The sequence below is a fragment of the Vigna radiata genome, chromosome 1 (genome assembly GCF_000741045.1).
Source record: "Vigna radiata var. radiata cultivar VC1973A chromosome 1, Vradiata_ver6, whole genome shotgun sequence".
Lineage (NCBI taxonomy): Eukaryota > Viridiplantae > Streptophyta > Magnoliopsida > Fabales > Fabaceae > Vigna > Vigna radiata.
Window position 1 is genome coordinate 5,921,988 of NC_028351.1, and position 17,919 is coordinate 5,939,906.

Genomic DNA, 17,919 nt, shown 5'->3' on the forward strand with positions numbered 1-17,919 from the left:
AGTTTGTTTAGTTGGTAAATCAATAAATATTTAGTATGTATTAGGTGCTAAATAAATAGTTAGGTTGTTCAATTTTTTTTTTGTAGCTGATTTTTTAGTTGTGATGATCATGGTAATTATTACTTAATATATATATATATATATATATATATATATATATATATACTTAAAAATTACTTAATATATATTAGTGACTAGACTTAATTTATGATTTTAAGGTATATATATTAAGTAATTTTTTAAATTTAATTTTTGCATTTATTTATTGTTGAAAAAGTCTTATGACACAAACGAATATAATGAAAAACTTGAGATCTTCATGAGAGAGTATTCCTTTTTATTTTTCCCTACAACATTTTCTAAATTATATATAATAAATTAGATTACTAACTCTAGATTTTCTTAAAATTTTGTAAATACAAGTCTCACCTTTTCTGTTTTACTTCTACGTAGACCTCTTGTAACTATTTAAAAAATATGTTTTTTAATTGTTGGAACAATTTTTTATTATTTTTACTTCTAATATGAATTTTCTTACTTATTTAAAAAAACTACACTAATATTTTTTTCTTAAGTAACTAATAAAAAAATATTTAACTACATATAAATGTTACTTAAAAATACTTACAATTTACTCTTACCCCTACTATTCATAATAAAAATAATTTAGTTTCTAAGAATTAAATAAAATTTTAAATAATATATATAAGAACTAAAATATGTATTTTTAAATAAACAAATAATCAAACCATAAACAAAATTAAGAGTTATATTATAACTTTTTTTAATAGTATTTTCTAAAAAAATATTATTTTAAGTTAAAATAATTATGTTTTAATTTTAAACCATCAATTTAAATTTAAATATTTTTTAAATTAAAATAAATATTTTATTTTATTATTTTAAATCATCAGTTATTTCAATTTTTTAATTTTTAAAATTAAATTAATTATTTATAATATTTATGATACTAGTTTATACATTATATAGCATTTATGCCTAATATTATTCTTTTGTTTTTCTACCTTCACTTCACTCTGTTTCCTTGCCATGGCTTCTTCCTTTCGTCCCTCAATTTCTTCCTTCATGTTACCCTCTCTTTCTTCTTGCAACCCTTCTCAAAAGTTCTCTCTTTTTCATCTCGGTAGCGGTAATCATTTCTTTTTATGTCTTTGACCCTTTTGCAAATAGTCCCCAAAGATGCTATCTTTTTCATCTACCATGTGATCAATCAAAGATTTTATACCCAATTTAAAAGGGATTTATTTTTTTCCCATTTTTATTATTAAATCGTGCTTGTCTGTATTAATGTTGCATTTGGCATGTTCTTGTCACATGTTTTTAACAAGAATTAACACTCTTGCACGATGAGGTTGTGTGTGACTTTTATCAACTGAGATTGTTCTTGGGTTGTTTTATGTAGGTATTAGACGGTTTCATAATTTTGGCCTGAAACCTTCTAAGTTTTTGAGGCATGATGATGATAATTGCATGAGGGCGAAGGCATCTGGGAACACGTCCTCAATTGCTGCACCAGAAAATGCGCTGGATTGGGTTAAACATGACAAGAGAAAAATGCTTCATGTTGTGTATCGTGTTGGGGACTTGGACAAGACCATAAAGTACGTCCAAGATTACGTAGTTAGAACCTAACAATCTATATAATTTTCTACATTCGTCATTCTCATGGGAAAGACAAACTTCTTGTCGAGATTTCAGATTTTATACAGAGTGCCTGGGAATGAAGGTTCTCAGACAGCGTGACATGCAAGAGCAGAGACATACTAATGCCTTTCTTGGATATGGGCCTGAGGATGCACACTTTGCTGTTGAACTAACATACAGTAAGAGCTGTTGGGATTCATGATAATTGCAGAACTTTGCCTTTTCTGAAATTTATTTTACATTATTGAGAAGTGGAAACCCTTCTGCTAATGTTGCTTTTCCTTAACATGTTCCAGATTATGGGATTGACAAGTATGACATTGGAGATGGATTTGGTCATTTTGGTCTTGCTGTTGATGATGTGAGTTTGCGTAACTTGTTGCTATGATTTGTAAACATTCTTCACTAGTAAAAAATATGTTTTTGTGAACTATTCCAAATGCGTCACTCTGTTGTTATTATTGTGGGCATGAAGATTCAGTTGTGGTTATTACTTGGGATTTATATGTTCTTTCCAATCAATGTATAATATGGAATTATCTTGTCTTTATAATTATTTATTAGATCTCAAGAATAGTGGAACTTGTCAGAGCTAAGGGTGGAAAAATTACTAGAGAGCCTATGCTTGTCAAGGGAGGCAACTCTGTAAATGCATTTATTGAAGATCCTGATGGTTATCAATTTGAACTTTTAGAAAGGGCTCCCTCTCCCGAGCCTTTGTGCAAAGTAATGCTTCGAGTTTGTGATCTTGACCGTTCCATCAAATTTTATGAGAAGGTGAAGGTCAATGTAATTTTACGTTGGTTTGCTGTGTTCTTATTTTCTATACAAAACATTTATTCATTTGTGATTACCTGCTGCTTAGGCTTTTGGTATGGAGCTACTTCGAACACAGGATTATCCAGAATCCAAGGTGCCCTTGATACTCATTCTGTTACAGATATTTGGAACTGAGATTTTTAATGTATCTTGTGTATGCTCAGCACTTTAAACTAAAACATAATAGATAAGCAAGAATTCAGGGTTTATATCCCATTGTGGGGGCCCTACTATCTTTGTTTCTGATACCACTTTATCTGGGTGGAAAGTTAATCTTCAGGGCATGAGGGACAAAATCCCTTTCTCATCTATTCTTTAAGGTGCAATGATCTCTTTCTGGGGTTGTACCACGAAAAGTCAAAAGTGACATGCTGTACTTGTTGCCTATTGTTTGGTGGTGTGCAAAAATATGTTCAGTTCAGCACTATCCTCAATCAACTTTTTTAGAATGGAAGAATTCTGCGTATGTGTCCAACCAAATGACTGTTTGTGTATTTTATTGTGTGAAATCATGTATCTGAGTGTGCAGCTATCAACTTGATATAAGTAAGATTGTGTGGCTATCACGCAGTTGGTGGTGAAATTTTTTCTCTTTTTCCCTGGGGCTATCTGAAGGTTTCTTGAACAACTTGTGCCTTAGCATAAAAATTGTATACAACATCTTTTTTCTTCTTTTATCGATTTATGATTCCATAAGTTTCCATCTATGTTTTAAAGACAAAACAAGAATACCAACGTTAAACCAATGATTCCTTTTGTTTCTGCCTCCCATACAATCCATCTGTATCAATATGGTTTTAGATTTCACCGAAACCTTCTATGTACGCAATTGTCCTTAAAATCACCTGTGAAGGTTAGCAAGTCCTTTTTTTGTGAGCTTACAATTGTCCAGAAGACACACACCAACATTAAGAATCATCATCCAATGTGATTATGGACATGCACCCGTATGGCCTATAAATTATAATCCTGCTTTCAATGTATTCCCTCATATTTTTGGAAAGATTCTACATATTTTAACTAGCATATGCTTTCAGATTTATGTTTCTCTTGAAATACATGTGTCTTTTGAGGTTTAAGCCATTTTTGCCAGTTGGTTCAACTTGCTTGCTTTGTTGGCCTAAAAATTGTTCCCATGGCTTGTTTGATGCATTGGCATGTGATTGTATAAAATTTTCTTCCCTTTTTGGTAGAAAACAATAGCAATACTGGGATATGGTCCAGAGGAAAAAAGTACTGTCCTGGAGTTGACTTACAACTATGGAGTCACGAAATATGATAAAGGAGATGCTTATGCTCAGGTAAGCAGAAGTTCCTAGTATTTTTCATTGGAATCTGCTAAGTAGTATTCATTCTTTCAATTTTGCCTTTTGTTTTCTGATGTAAAGATATGGCTGAGTTTTCATATGAATTTTTTCATTGAAATGCTTGCTCCCATGTGTTTCTTTGTAAACAGTTTCTTTATGTTCATAGATTGCAATTGCTACAGATGATGTGTACAAAACTGGCGAAGCAATTAAACTTGCAGGAGGGAAGATTACTCGGGAACCTGGACCAATACCTGACATAAAGACAAAGATCACATCATGTGAAGATCCTGATGGTTGGAAAACTGTATGGTTCTGTGGATATTTTCCTCTCTACTTCCAATCTGTTGTCTATTCATCATTTTTGTTACAATACACTTTTGGTCCCTCCTTATACTTGGTTTTAGTTTAGTCTCAAGTTTGGAAAGTTTTCACATTGGTTCCATAAAGTGTCTCTGTTAGACCAAATTAGCTTTTTCATCAGTATACCACAAGTAGTTCACCCTAACTAATACCATTAGTATGACACTTTTAAGGGAGTTAAAATGGAAATTCTTAAACCTAAGGACAAAAAACTAAAAGAAATAAGATAATGAACTAAAAGGGTATATTAAATCATTACTTCTTATAGTGAAACATCTGTGACTAACTTGTTTTTATCACCTCTTATGTACAGGTTTTTGTAGATAATATTGACTTCATCAGGGAGCTGGAGTAGTTTTTGAGTCATCATGGCAATTTTGGGACTTGCTCAAAATTTGGGGCGAGGAGAATACTTGATTAATATTTTTTTATTTAATTTTTTTTTTTGGAAATCTATCATTCTTTAAAAATATCTTTTCTATGAAGATAAAAATATATTTATCTATTATATATGTTTAGGAGTTTAAGATTGAGATATTGTAAATAACTAATATTCTTTCACATTTTTGTTTTATATATAAAGTGCATAATACATGAATAAACTAAAACAACAAGCTTCTTATAACATTTTTTACCTCTTATATTTTCAAAATCTTGAAAAAAATCAATAAAAATGGTTTTCTTTTTTAAGTTGTATATCATGCAAGTCCATTTTTTATTCATAGATAACTGAATACAGTTTATATCTTTTTGCTTTAATACAGTTTAAATTATTTTGGTGATAACTGTGATTTTATCTTAAGACATATTTAAGGATTAAAAGAGGAAAATCCATTTAAAGTGTTCTTGATTTTTATTTTTAAATAAAGTGAAACTATTAAGATACCAAAAGATAAAGAGTTATCAACACAACCTCTAATGGCATTATTGATCATGATTCTTAAACACAAATAATATAAGATTATTAAGATAAAGAAACAAAGAGTATTATCAACCCACCTTTTAGCATTATTTATCAGAAATGATGAACTGCAATTAAATGGTAGGTAAAACCATTTTTCACAAACATGGTACCCAATTTATTATCTAGTTAAAATATAATTAGGAAGGAACTTGATTGAACAACAAGTTTGGATATGAAAGATACTCAAATTTGATATGGAGAGTGAGAGTGGACTTGAATTGTGATAAGATTTAGTGGTTGAAGTGAATGAGGGAAAGCAATGATATTGAATCAGTGTGAAGTGAAGTTTTACCTTCCTAGTTAGTAGTATACATCATTCTTTAAGTGCTGCACAGAAAAGGACAGGTTTGATTCCCACTCATGCCTCTGCTATAGCCACTCATTATTCCTCTTCCTCCTTTACAATGTCCATTCACATTTATTCAACCATATCAATCTCCATTCCTCACATTCTAAGAAAATTGACATGATTGAAGAAATTTGCAAGATTACTGTTCAATGACATTTGAACATGTTTATAAACACACTTAATCAATCATAACACACCCACAGAATAATCACCTTTATCTTTAAACCTATACTCAATCAGTTTCATCAATCATGTATGTACTCAATTGTGTCTGTTTGTAAGTGTGAGTTAAATGCCTCAACAAGCATTCTTGCCTGAACAAGCATGTTTGTTAAAGAGAAAGGAGTGGTTCAATGGAACTTCAGATTATAGATGTTAATCAAATATGAAGTACCAAAAGGGAATATAACATGTTCTGCAAAACTACAGAAGTCAAATATACTATATAGTAAAACAGCAGTGTGCAGAAGATGGGACCATACATAGTTAACCAAAAAATATTAAAAGTATTAGGCCTTACTCAGATTTCTAAAATCAGGGTCCAATTGAATTATGGCCATAATTACCTTGTTTTCTTTCTTTGGTCCATAATCACCTTATTACTTTTACCCTCTTGGTTTTCTTCATTTGGCCTAAAAGGGAATGCACTGATTACTTATATATCAACTTCCTTTGTTCTTTCAAGTGCTACTCCTCAGCATCAACAATGAATCATGGCAGACAAAGCTCAAAGGTACCCTTTGGAGAGAAAGAACTCTTGACTTCATCATTTTTTTCCTTCTCTTCCTTCACCCTCTTCACACCAAATAATAACACCCTCTTCAGTTTCTGCCCCATGTTTTCTACCTTTGAATTCAATGAGCTAAACAATTCCAATTCCTTCACACCAACTGAAGATTCATCTGGCTATTGTGATGTTCTTGAGGACCTTTCTTATGCCAAGTCAGACACAGATTCATCCAATGAGGCATGTGGTGATGAATCAGATGAAGAAGTGAGTTTGGAGGAGTTGCTGCAAGATGGAAAAACAAAGGAGAAAGTTGAAGTATTGGCTGCAATGGTTGGACTTGAAACTACTGATCCAGCAACTGTGCTGAATGAAGTAGTGAGAGTTCTCAAGGTTTTGAAGAAGATAAATCAGTATCAGTTAAGTGCTTAAATGAGGTTAAGAATTTCAGTTCTTCTCATATGATGGCCTCAACCATTTTTTTACTTATTGAATTGTGACTTGTGCACTATTTCTCATGTCTTTGAATCTAACACTTATAAAATATTGAGCTTCATAATTTTTCAGTTGGTTATTTCAGCTTTGTATCTCTCTTTTTCTCAGAAAGTTAACACAAAAATTTCATCATGGTGACTTCAACAATTAAGAATTTGTGTAAATAATTACTTTAATAATCCCAACAATGTCGTTTATGTGAAAAAATGTTCTTGATCACAACGAGAAATATATACTGAAAGACAATATTAATAGTTTTGGTTTGGCTTTTTCATTCTTTGTCATGCATCAATATTTCCAATACTTTTACTTTGATTCTAGAAAGGAAAAAATTCTTTTAACAACACTTTTTTAACAATTTTTTGACAACGCATACATGGCAGTTTGTGATTGGTCCGTTTTAAATATTTTTTAAACATAAATTCAAATAGACCAATAAAATAATGACACGTGTCCCATTGTCAAAAGAGTTGTCAAAAAATGTTGTCAAAATATCATTGTCCTTCTAGAAAATACAACATCTAAATGGTTCAAAACCAAACACGGTCTAGCAAATATATTATATTATAATTCACATTGAGATCTATTAATAGTTATAACATGTGAAAATTCTTACAAGCTTAAAAGATGTACACTTAAGAGGAACGTTTACATATTTAAAGAATGTTAGTTAATTTTTCAACATTCCTTTAAGATATTATCTTCAGCTCACATGATTTTTTTTTTTTAATTTTGTGACAATTAATCAATGTCATTATACATATGTTTGTCTAAATTAGAATTAAAAAAAAAAAACAGGTTTAACAAGAGGATCCTAACACTAAGAAAAATGGAATTAGTCAAAGTTAAAACAATACAAACCTAAATTGAAATGGTCAATTTTAGTTTGATTTGTTTAGTATGTATCTTAATAAGTTTAGGTTGGATTAATCTATCTTCAAAAATAATAATTATAATTTAAAAAATTTAAAAAGGATATTATTTTATTAAAACATACATACATTTTAAATTATTACATCTAAAAGTTGAAATTAATTTATATTTTAGTAAATTTTAAAAAATAAGTATTTTATTAATAATTTTAAATTATTTTATTTATTTCTTTTAAATCTAGCTAAAATGAGTCTCTAGTCTCATATAGGATGAAACCAAGACGAAACATTTTAACACATTTAAATTGTGAATGATAGCAATATTATTTTTCATTTAATCCCTTAGATTAAACTGTTACCTATTTTCCCAATTTTAACATTAAGTTTACCAACCATTACATTTTAATTTGGTATCTCACATGTTTAGATCTTTTATATCAATCTTTATCATAAAATAAAATAAAATAATTGATATACATTAAACCACTTTTAATTATTGATGAGATATATATATATATATATATATATATATATATATATATATATATATATATATTATGCACGCTTTAAAAATAGATCTCCATCTTAGAATTCTGCAGTAAAAATAGTTGAGACAAGAATTTCTATGTTTGCATTTTATTACCTAATTAACTAATCATGCCTTGTACCAAATAATTACTTCAAAACAAGAAAAAAATGCTTTATTTTTTTAATTACACAATAAAAATAGTAAAATTAAGAAAATTACATAATTTCAGTTTTCCTTTAATAAATAATTGTTTTTTTTCTTCTAAAAACATGACAAAAATAACTATAAATTATGTTAAAAATGAGATAGAGGAGAGGAAAAAGTTATCTTTAAAACTTAATTTTTTTCATTAATTTACTTGACTAAAATATTAAAACTTCCTGATCCAAAGTGGAAGATAAAATTAAGAAATTCATCTTAAAAATTTTATGTATCGGTCATGATTGGTCAAGATGTCCAAATGGAGATATTTGAATTATAAACGGTTAATATAATCTAAATATAAAAATGCAAGTTTCATTTAGCAAAAAGAGTTATTAGAGGAAGAGACCAATCAATGCTCAGTTACTTCAAGCTTTGCTTATAAGAGAATATCTACAAACGTTAAAAATGTCTTTATAACTGAAATAACTTACACAAGGAATTAAACTTCGTTTCTATGCATGTATTTCTCACTCTAATGAACTTCCTTTCTATGCATGTATTTCAATTTAAGAGGCCTATTTATAACCAGCAAGAATCAAGTCATAGACCTTCGAAAATCTTAACCATCATCCATATCACAAGCAACATCAAAATCAATTGTCAAGCTTGTCACAAGTACTTCCCCAAAGTGCTATGTACGAATAGGTATGTTCCGGTTGACAATGACATCCATACAACACCAATTGTCACTCATATTTCACCCTTCAGACAATATAGGTTGAAAAAAGAAATCCTGCAAAAGAGAAAGTGTGAACTGATTGATAATTAAGGTGCTCATGCAATTAGTTCTACCATGCACTAAAAAAAATACAGCAACCGAACCTTGAACTACATTGACACAACCAGATTTCATTCATCCCAAGAATGACTATAGTTAATCTGGCTGACCGTCAAATTCAAGCTACCTACAAGTAGAAAAATGCTTTTTGAGCAACATAAATAAAATTTTGAAAAATAAGAAATATGACAAGAGGTAATCTGAAAGAGTAAATCGTTGTTTATCAACCATGGATAATTGAATAAAATTCACAATTTGACAGTGACAAGTCCACTGGAGATTTTTCTTGAATAGCATCCAGATTTAGACTAAAATGGATAAAAAAAAAACAATGATGAAATACAGATCTTAGAAATTAGTAATCTCAACATAAAACTACAAGTTGGAAGTATTAGGTAACTGCTACCAAAAACTACCTTTGGTTTCTGTTAAGAAATCATTATTTCAGGAATCATTCTGCAATGATTATGCCTCTGATTTGATAGTTAGATTCTCTTAAAACATGACCACTTTGACAGGAATAGCAACTTACCATCATCGGAGGCAAATGATCTGACAGTGATAGAAGAGGTCAGAACACCAAAATAGTTGATGAATATTTATGAGAAAAACTCAGCTAAATATTAATGGCTAACAAAAGCCAAAAACTAAAATCAAATATATCTTATCAGAACCACCTGAAAATATACTACAATTCATAATATCATCAATCAATTTAAACGAAACTGTGCACCATATATATATGTATTTATATATCATATGGCCAAATGATAATTATCATCAAGTAACAAAAAGGGGAAACAAGGCTACATTCACGCATTAATTTTACATAAAAACATGGATACACAAGATTGCTGCGTGTCACATTTGAATTCTATCTACATCAAAGCAGCCAAGCCTGGGTAGTCTGTAATTTATACCAAACAATCATTTGCAGTCACCTTAGGAAAAAAAGCAACACAGATGGTCTCAGAAGATGACGAGCGTTGACATTTATCATCCTGGCAGCACATTTGCAGTCTCCATGGATAGATCACTTGAAAATTCTTGACCAAAAATGTAAGGTTGAAGCAATCAAATATGATGAATTTTTGCAGCTTCATAAATGTGTACGGGAATCTTCTAGATCAGAAACAAACCTGGGAAACAGCATTACAGGAAGTCAGTTATAGATTGGGGCATGGTGATAATATCGCCGCAGCACATGTATTATGAACCATAAAATTACCATATTGGTATTCATTTGGCAGATGATATGCGCTGAACAGATGAAATCCAGCTACTTGAAGGGCCAATTTTGTTACTTCCTTGTCCGTTTACTATGTTTGCAGCTTCAGTGGACAAGGCAGGCTTCAAAGAGTTCCTTTTTGAGGTGCCAGCAAGAGAGTATGAGGTAGAGGGTATATTTGCTTCACCAAAAATCTACAAGTAAATGAACAAAATAATTAAATCATGCCTGTTAAATGTTAAAAACCGATCTCTTCCATATTGAAACATAATAGCCTGCAACTGCAACTAATGAATTGTCTCTTAGGTGTTCTAAGACGATCATAGCAAAATTCATAAATATTTATTCAAAGATGACTTACATTCTTGTCAAGAGGCTTTTCCGAACCCAGATTTTTTAAACCAGGTGATTTAAACTGAATTTTAACACCAGAACCAGTTACATTGCCTGATTTAATGCGTTCTGCTGAGACATCCCCTGAATAAGCATTAATACCGGTCAATAAGTGATAATGAACAAGACATGTTTATGCAGAATCACAAAGTTATATAACTTATTTCAGATGAACCAACCTCGATTGTTGTCCACATCCATGGGCACTGCAGGACTGTTGCTTGCTCCAGGGACCGTCTGTAATATGACAAAATAGTATTATAAGCATGGGCGCACTCAAACCCCTATACACGTAAGGTAAATATACTTACAGACATGCGAGGTTGGGCCCTATTCTTTTGTGCTTGCTGGTACTTTAAAATAGTCCAATCAAATACATAATCAAAATCATAACCTGCACATACCAATAAGGATAAGTTACATAAATGTAGATAGGAAAGCAAAGACAAATTATTGGACACGAATGGTGTTGCTTAGTGCTTCACACTAAGTATGTGTGTATAACATAAAGATTGCAGAGTTACAGATGGCATCTATATTGCCTTTTTTTCCTTTTTATTTTAAAAAACTCACTTCCTTTCAAAGGACATGTTGAATCTCAATTACTAGTTATATTAATATCTTCCATGCCTAAAGATGCTATTCCAAAGGAATATAAACACAATCCTGCAAGTATGATTCAATATTATTCAAGAAATCTTCAAAATAATCACCTTCACGAGCAAATAGATCCCTAAACAGGCGCTTCAAGAATCCATAATCAGGTCGCTGATCAAAGGTTAGAGAGTGACAATAATGAAAGTATGAAGCAAACTCTACGGGATGAGATTTGCATAAAACCTGTGGGAAATAACAGACAAATAAGAATCATGACACTTCACATCAATAAAGGTCCAAAATATCCAAATACTAACCTCAATAGGAGTTGCTACTTTCTTCTCACATATTTTATCATACTTTTGCTTCTTTGTTGCAGCCTTTAGGTTTTGCCAAGGAAGGCTAAACACAAAAGTTAAGTTATTTAAAGTTAACACATTTCATTGTACTGCTCTCATTAGATAAATGTTTGTGGAAGAAAAGTATCATGAGAAGAATGTCTACCTTCCTCTGAGAAAATACAGAAGCACATACCCAAGTGACTCCAAATCATCCCGTCGACTTTGCTCTACAAAATAAAGTACAAATTGAACATAAGTAAAATTTGCATTTTATGCGCAGTGAAGAGCTTAAATAACCTTTTGCGACTTACCAATCCCAAGATGAGTATTACAACTTGCATAGCGTGCAGTCCCTGTTAAGTTTTTGTTTTCCCTGTTCAGTACAATTTGCTAGCATTAATTCTGGCATATTTATCAGGGATAAGAAGAGAATAAACAAAGAAAGAAATACTCTTAAAAATATTAAGTTTTATTCATGAAAAATTATTAGGAAATCAGTTGGATATGCAAATAGAAGACAAGACAAAAAAAAAATTACATGACTCAAACATCACACACTAAAGAAAAAGGAAAGAAAACTAATTCAACAGAATACTATAGTATAAAGTTAGTGACCTGTAAGGAATGTGGCGATTAGTTGAGGAGTCCCTATATCGTTTTGCAAGCCCAAAATCAATTATGTAAACCTGACAAGTACAACGTGAATACTCTTCAGTTGATGCCAACAGATAACTGAAGGAATGACAGTGCAAGTCAACCACAAATGAATGAAAACTTTAACATGACATGCTAGTCACCTGGTTTGCTTTACGACCAAGTCCCATGAGAAAGTTGTCAGGTTTTATATCCCTGTGTAGGAATCCTTTAGAATGCACATATTCAATTCTAGTCATCTGCACAAAATTAAAAAAGAAAAGCAAATTCAACATCAAATGCACACTTCACCAACCTAGTATCACGACGCACAAAACTTACAACACAGTGCCACCGACGGCAATTTCTTTTTTCTAAGAGACTAAATAACAGAACAAGGCTGTAAAAGCAGGTTTTTTGCTGTCTTTTGAGATGAACCCATGGACAATTAGCAAACAACATAGTAATCCATATGTCCAACCATAATAATTAAAAGAGATGGCCAGTTACCATTTGATCAGCTAACATCAACACGGTTTTGAGGGAAAACTTTCTTCCACAGTAAACAAACAGATCCTCAAGACTAGGTCCCAGCAAATCCATAACAAGCACATTATCCTCTCCGTCGACACCACACCATTTTATGCTCGGGATGCCACCTGGATGAAACAAATACAAAACATCCAAAACTCACTATCTTCCTCCCAGTAAAACCCTTGACCTCACACACATGCACCATACTATCAATAAAAATTAAGTCAAATTAAAGCAATCAAGAAAAAACATACTTCCTCCCTGCAGAATATTGTAGAGTTTGGCCTCGTAAAGCAATTGCGGATGCTTCGTTTTACTGTTCTCCTGCAACACCGAACCACAAAATTTTAAAAGAATCGAACGTAAACATCAAACACGAAACACGAAATAACGCATCCAATAACAAGCAAACTGAGCAGAAACAGCAGGACTTCAAATTAAACAAAAGAGCAGGAATAGAAAGCAGCTTACGATCTTGACCGCGACGATTTCGAAGGTATCAATATGCGTCGCTGTGTAATTGAATTGAATCGCAATCAGAACGCAATAACATTAACATCATCAACAACAATTGCAACAATAATAATTAGGAAACGAGATTCGGGATGAAAAATCGAGTGAGAGAGAAACCGAGGTAGATTTCGCCGAAGGATCCGCTTCCGATCTTGCGACCTAGCTTGTACTTGGCGCCGATGATGCGCTCCATGGTCTTAACCCTATCGACCGCTGCTGCTACAACAATACAAACAAACGCACCCTTCGATCCCAAAGCAGCAACACCCAAAACCAAACCAAACAAAATCACTGGTGGAGAACAGAACAAACAAATACGCACTACGGGGTATTTTTGTCTTTCCACCTCTTCATCCTATTTCCTTCTCCTTTCCTCCAGCCCATATTTTTAAATCCAATTTAAATTTCTTATTTTTGTAAACTTTAAAATACAGATAAAACCAAAATAAAATATGCAATCATAACAAAATTAGTTTTTCAATCATTTTTATTACATGTTAAGTTTAATTGAGTTAATTTTGATTTTTAATTAATAGTTTTTTTAAAGTAAAAACTAATTTAAAAATAAAAAATAATATATTAAAATAGAACTGATTAAACTATGACTATTTTGCTTACAGATTTCTTTATTTTTTTATTCGCAAATAAAATTGACACAGTACAAAATTGAACAGATTAAACTATGACTACTCTGCTTTATTGCTGCAGAGGCAACATTTTTCTGTTTGCATTATTCTGATTTGAGTTTGTGATTATTTGAAGATATTGACACAATTATGAAGTGTGACATCACTTATAGACATGATCTTCAACCTAGTAAGCTTTTAGATAAATGTATCAGTAAAATCATTGGCAACAGTACAAATTTCTTCCAGAAGTGGTTAATTATTAATTTACTCTTTATTAGGGATAATATTGGTGTGTGACTAAGCACCAATGACATGGAATGAATATGATGCTGATTTGCAGTACAAAATCCAGAAGGGAATCACAACATACAAATGAAACAAAAACAAAAGCAATAATTGAATGAAAAAAAGCATTCTTGATCTTGCAAGTCTCTCTGGTGTTTAGAATTGTGACTTGAAGCATTCAGGAGGCATCTGTCCATTGAATCTTTTGGTATCTCTGCAATAATCATAGATCATGTAATTGTTTCTGACCCAATTCAGCTGACCCAGTTGAGCATAACCCAGTTGCTTGTATGTGGGAGAAGTCCACCAATTGGCAGGGATATTTGAGGAACATTGGTTGATGCTGATTGCTCCATTCCATTTGCAAGCCCTTGCTCTGAAATGATTCAATCTAGCTATGAATGGTGCACCACTCCAATTGGTCTTAACAAGTCCACCTCTTGTTGCCCAATCATCTGCATTCCATAGGCTGGTATAAACCCTCATTCCTTGCTTGTTTGGGAAAGCAATGCCCTCATTTTCATAGTTACGGTACACCCTAATTGGTATACTGTCAATGTACCACCTGAGGTAGCAAGCAAATAAGCACAATTGAAAGTGAAAAATTCCTGCACAATTTCTTTAAAAGTAAAAACAGAAGTAAATGATGTAATTATCAACTCACACAACTTCAATTGGGTTCCAGTGAATGGTGTAATTGTGAAAATCAGCAGTTGGGTCAAACCAGAGATAAAATTGTTGTTCCCTGCTTCCATTTCCTAGTGTGAATATGTTTGTATGGACAATGTATGGTTGTCCTGAAATGTTGCCTAGGAACTCAAAATCTATCTCATCATGTTGGCTTCCTGTAGATGAAAGCTGCACAAATTTATGTGTGAAGTATTTGGTCAACACTGCCATTTGATGAAGTTAACTGATTTGAAATTCAGCTACACATGATGTTTCATTATCTGTACCATTGAACTTACATAATATGCAGTAACTGTTCCTGCAGAATTACCAGGAACCAACTTGATTCGTGATTCAATACTTCCAAACAAGAATGCCTTCTTTGTTTGAGCTGCAGATCCTGAAATTCAAATGCAACACCAAATATGTCAGATTAAGATGATAATATAGAGTGATTAACTTCTTTTAACATTGTTTGTATTGGTTATTATTCTTTTGCAAAACTACTAGGGTTTTTCTCACCTGAGGTTTGATCCAACACAAGTTGGAGATCTTCACCCTGCATTGATGCATGTTGAGAACCCCAAGTGATGTACATGCTTTTGGAGAAGGTGGCATCTACCATGACCATGCTAGATGCCACAGCACAGAGGAACAAAACCACCAACAATTTTTCAAATTGTGCCATGTTAACAGACATGAACATGTTTGATGTTTTAGAAGTGAAAACTCCAATGCATTGTCTCCTGGTTCTTGATGTCTTTATATAGCAATAACAATGTCACATTCTCTGAGAAATATTTGACCTTTCCTTAGGATTTTGTTTTTGAAATTGTTGTTTTTTAAGATAGTCAAAATTCCAACAGAATTAACGTCAGCCATCATAAATATAAGTTTGACAACATTAGCTGTCCTTTTTGGATTATAATTATTAGGAAAATGATATTTTAACACCAATTTTTTGACACCATTTTGACATTGCACACGTGTCAAAATGTAATTGGACGATTTCAAATTAAAAAAGAAACTTTGGTTTTTCTTTTCCAAATATGCCTTTGTCTCAATTTTTTTTAATTTGAAATCGTCCAACCACATTTTGACACGTGTGCAGTGTCAAAATGGTGTCAAAAATTAGTGTTAAAATATCATTTTCCTAATTATTAATATAAAGATCAAACTCAACTTTTAATATATACATTAAATATTCTTGTATCTGATGTTTAAGTACTTTAGACAGTTATCATGAATGAATCATAATGGTAAAGGTTATATTTGAAAACAAATATGCAGTAATCAGTAAAACAAACAGTGCACTTTGATTTTGATGATCAGAACTTGAAATTTTGTTTGGTTTGAGAACATGAATGCAGAAGAAAGAAAACAAACTTAGCTGGAACGCGGAGAAAAATGTCGTGCCAAAGAGTAGTGCAATGGTGGTAGGAGAGGTTATATCCAGCTACCATTGATGAGTGACCATCAAGGTCGTGCACACCTGATACAAGAAAATATTCTTTTTTTAGGAACTGTTTGTGTCTTTAATATTTCTATCTTATCATAATAATAAATATTCCTTTGCATGTATTCAATTCAAGCTTAAGTAATTAAGAGAAGTGTTATATTCAGTTTATTAAAATTGAATTCATGATTGGTTTTTTGAAAATTCAACTGAAGACAATACGTGAATACCTCTATAAAATTGATATTGAAATTTGGAATTTTCTTTTTAGAAAAATAAAGATGACTATTCTATTCATCTTTTAAATTTAAAACCTATTCAAAATTATATAAATTAAATTAATTTAATTTGTATAAGTAAATCTTTTAAATTTTGTAAAATTGTACTTAGAGTATATATTTAAATTGTTTAATATATAGGAATTAATTTAATTTATTTCCTAGGATTAAATCTTTTAAACTATTTAAAATTATAGGAGTGAATTATTTTAGTCCTTTAAATTGTTTAAATTTATAGGAGTTAAATTATAAGAAATTTATAAAGATTAAATTGTAGGAAATAGATTATATGTTTTTCACTATTAATTAATAATAAGATTTAAAACTTAAAATTTTGTTTAAAATTATAATTTGGATCTTATAAGTAAACTTTTTAAATTATTTAAAATCATAAGAACTAAACTGTAGGAAAATTAATGGAAATAAATTATACATTTACTTCAAAGACTAAATTATAAGATCTAAACTTTGATAAATGATATATAAACGTAAATTTTTATATTTATTTTAGTTCAACTAAGTTAGTCAAAATATATTTATATACACGTGATTTATATTTATTTTAATATTTTTATTTATATTTAATTTTGTATTTATGCTATTGAACTTTAAATTTAATAGTGATTGGACATTTAACTTTTGGAGATTAAATTTAACATATTAACTTTGATAGAATTTTGATTAAAGTAATTCATGTTATTCCTTCATTACACATACTTGACTCTAGTGCATTATATAAGTTATTATTTTCATTTTAGTGTAATTTTAAATTTAGTGTGAAAAATGCTACCATCTAAGAAAACAAACATAATTTATATATCATAATAAATCATAAGAAAATGTTAGACTTATTATATGTGTTTTCAAGAACAATTACAAAAGTAAAAATGACATTATCGAATTATTACAATCATAATCAGTATTAATAATTTAAGTGAAAATCTTACAACCTCTATTATTCACCAACTTCAACACCTGCCTATAATAGTTGTGGTGAAGAAGTTGAAAAACTAATCAAATCATTTAGCTTGAACTAAAATACTTTAAATTTTACAAAGACTAACCAAGGTGGGACAAAAACACCAATTTTGTTCTTCAAAATATTAGAAACTAAAAAAAAAAAACATGATATTTTAACATTTTTTTGACAATAGATCATGTGTCACTGTTTTATTGGTTCGTATATTTAAAACGGACCAATTACAAACTGTCACACATAATCAGTCATAAAAAAATAGTCACAAAAAATGATTAAAGATACATTTTCCAAAAATAAAACTCCATGTTTGCC

The 17,919-nt window shown here is 30.9% G+C and overlaps 3 protein-coding genes across 11 annotated transcripts; 1 reads left to right on the forward strand and 2 right to left on the reverse strand.

Annotated features, from left to right (window-relative positions):
- Positions 1-1,018: 1,018 nt before the first annotated feature.
- LOC106765794 (probable lactoylglutathione lyase, chloroplastic) lies at positions 1,019-4,756 on the forward strand. Of its 3 annotated transcripts, none has more exons than XM_022782807.1 (9): positions 1,019-1,150; positions 1,424-1,622; positions 1,720-1,844; positions 1,962-2,026; positions 2,230-2,442; positions 2,531-2,578; positions 3,678-3,785; positions 3,941-4,098; positions 4,468-4,756. In XM_022782807.1, the coding sequence occupies exons 1-8, from the start codon at positions 1,051-1,053 to the stop codon at positions 4,052-4,054; spliced, it is 972 nt and encodes a 323-aa protein (XP_022638528.1). In that variant the 5' UTR covers positions 1,019-1,050; the 3' UTR covers positions 4,055-4,098; positions 4,468-4,756. The 3 variants fall into 3 exon arrangements, with proteins under 3 accessions (XP_022638528.1, XP_014506021.1, XP_014506029.1); XM_014650535.2 differs by having other exon boundaries at positions 3,958-4,098; XM_014650543.2 differs by having other exon boundaries at positions 3,974-4,098.
- Positions 4,757-8,637: 3,881 nt separating this feature from the next.
- Positions 8,638-13,615, reverse strand: LOC106772835 (casein kinase 1-like protein 3). 7 transcript variants are annotated; one of them, XR_002668398.1, is made up of 19 exons: positions 13,429-13,615; positions 13,270-13,310; positions 13,053-13,122; positions 12,775-12,923; positions 12,429-12,524; positions 12,247-12,317; positions 11,943-12,004; positions 11,795-11,858; positions 11,608-11,692; positions 11,407-11,533; positions 11,005-11,087; positions 10,873-10,930; positions 10,662-10,777; positions 10,301-10,494; positions 10,014-10,211; positions 9,489-9,624; positions 9,301-9,380; positions 9,117-9,199; positions 8,638-9,027 (listed from the first exon to the last, which is right to left on the reverse strand). XR_002668398.1 is itself a non-coding variant. In XM_014659457.2 (15 exons), the coding sequence occupies exons 1-14, from the start codon at positions 13,502-13,504 to the stop codon at positions 10,312-10,314; spliced, it is 1,281 nt and encodes a 426-aa protein (XP_014514943.1). In that variant the 5' UTR covers positions 13,505-13,615; the 3' UTR covers positions 9,737-10,211; positions 10,301-10,311. The 7 variants fall into 7 exon arrangements, 1 of the variants encoding a protein (XP_014514943.1); XR_002668399.1 differs by lacking the exon at positions 9,301-9,380 and having other exon boundaries at positions 9,605-9,624; XR_002668397.1 differs by lacking the exon at positions 9,301-9,380.
- Positions 13,616-14,214: 599 nt separating this feature from the next.
- On the reverse strand, positions 14,215-15,611 carry LOC106764075 (probable xyloglucan endotransglucosylase/hydrolase protein 26). Its single transcript, XM_014648293.2, has 4 exons — positions 15,417-15,611; positions 15,194-15,294; positions 14,890-15,083; positions 14,215-14,790 (listed from the first exon to the last, which is right to left on the reverse strand). Exons 1-4 carry the CDS (start codon positions 15,598-15,600, stop codon positions 14,382-14,384), a joined length of 888 nt encoding a protein of 295 aa, XP_014503779.2. The 5' UTR covers positions 15,601-15,611; the 3' UTR covers positions 14,215-14,381.
- Between the last annotated feature and the right edge of the window lie 2,308 nt (positions 15,612-17,919).

Coding starts and splice junctions, on each gene's coding strand:
- LOC106764075 (XM_014648293.2), bottom strand. CDS start 15,600: ATGTTCATGTCTGTTAACATGGCACAATTTGAAAAATTGTTGGTGGTT. Junction 15,295..15,416: donor TGTGTTGGATCAAACCTCAG/GTGAGAAAAACC, acceptor TTTGAATTTCAG/GATCTGCAGCTCAAACAAAG. Junction 14,791..14,889: donor TGGAACCCAATTGAAGTTGT/GTGAGTTGATAA, acceptor TTGCTACCTCAG/GTGGTACATTGACAGTATAC.
- LOC106772835 (XM_014659457.2), bottom strand. CDS start 13,504: ATGGAGCGCATCATCGGCGCCAAGTACAAGCTAGGTCGCAAGATCGGA. Junction 11,088..11,406: donor GGATCTATTTGCTCGTGAAG/GTGATTATTTTG, acceptor TGGTATGTGCAG/GTTATGATTTTGATTATGTA. Junction 10,778..10,872: donor GGATGTGGACAACAATCGAG/GTTGGTTCATCT, acceptor ATGCTTATTCAG/GGGATGTCTCAGCAGAACGC.
- LOC106765794 (XM_014650535.2), top strand. CDS start 1,051: ATGGCTTCTTCCTTTCGTCCCTCAATTTCTTCCTTCATGTTACCCTCT. Junction 1,151..1,423: donor TCTTTTTCATCTCGGTAGCG/GTAATCATTTCT, acceptor TGTTTTATGTAG/GTATTAGACGGTTTCATAAT. Junction 2,579..3,677: donor AGGATTATCCAGAATCCAAG/GTGCCCTTGATA, acceptor CCTTTTTGGTAG/AAAACAATAGCAATACTGGG.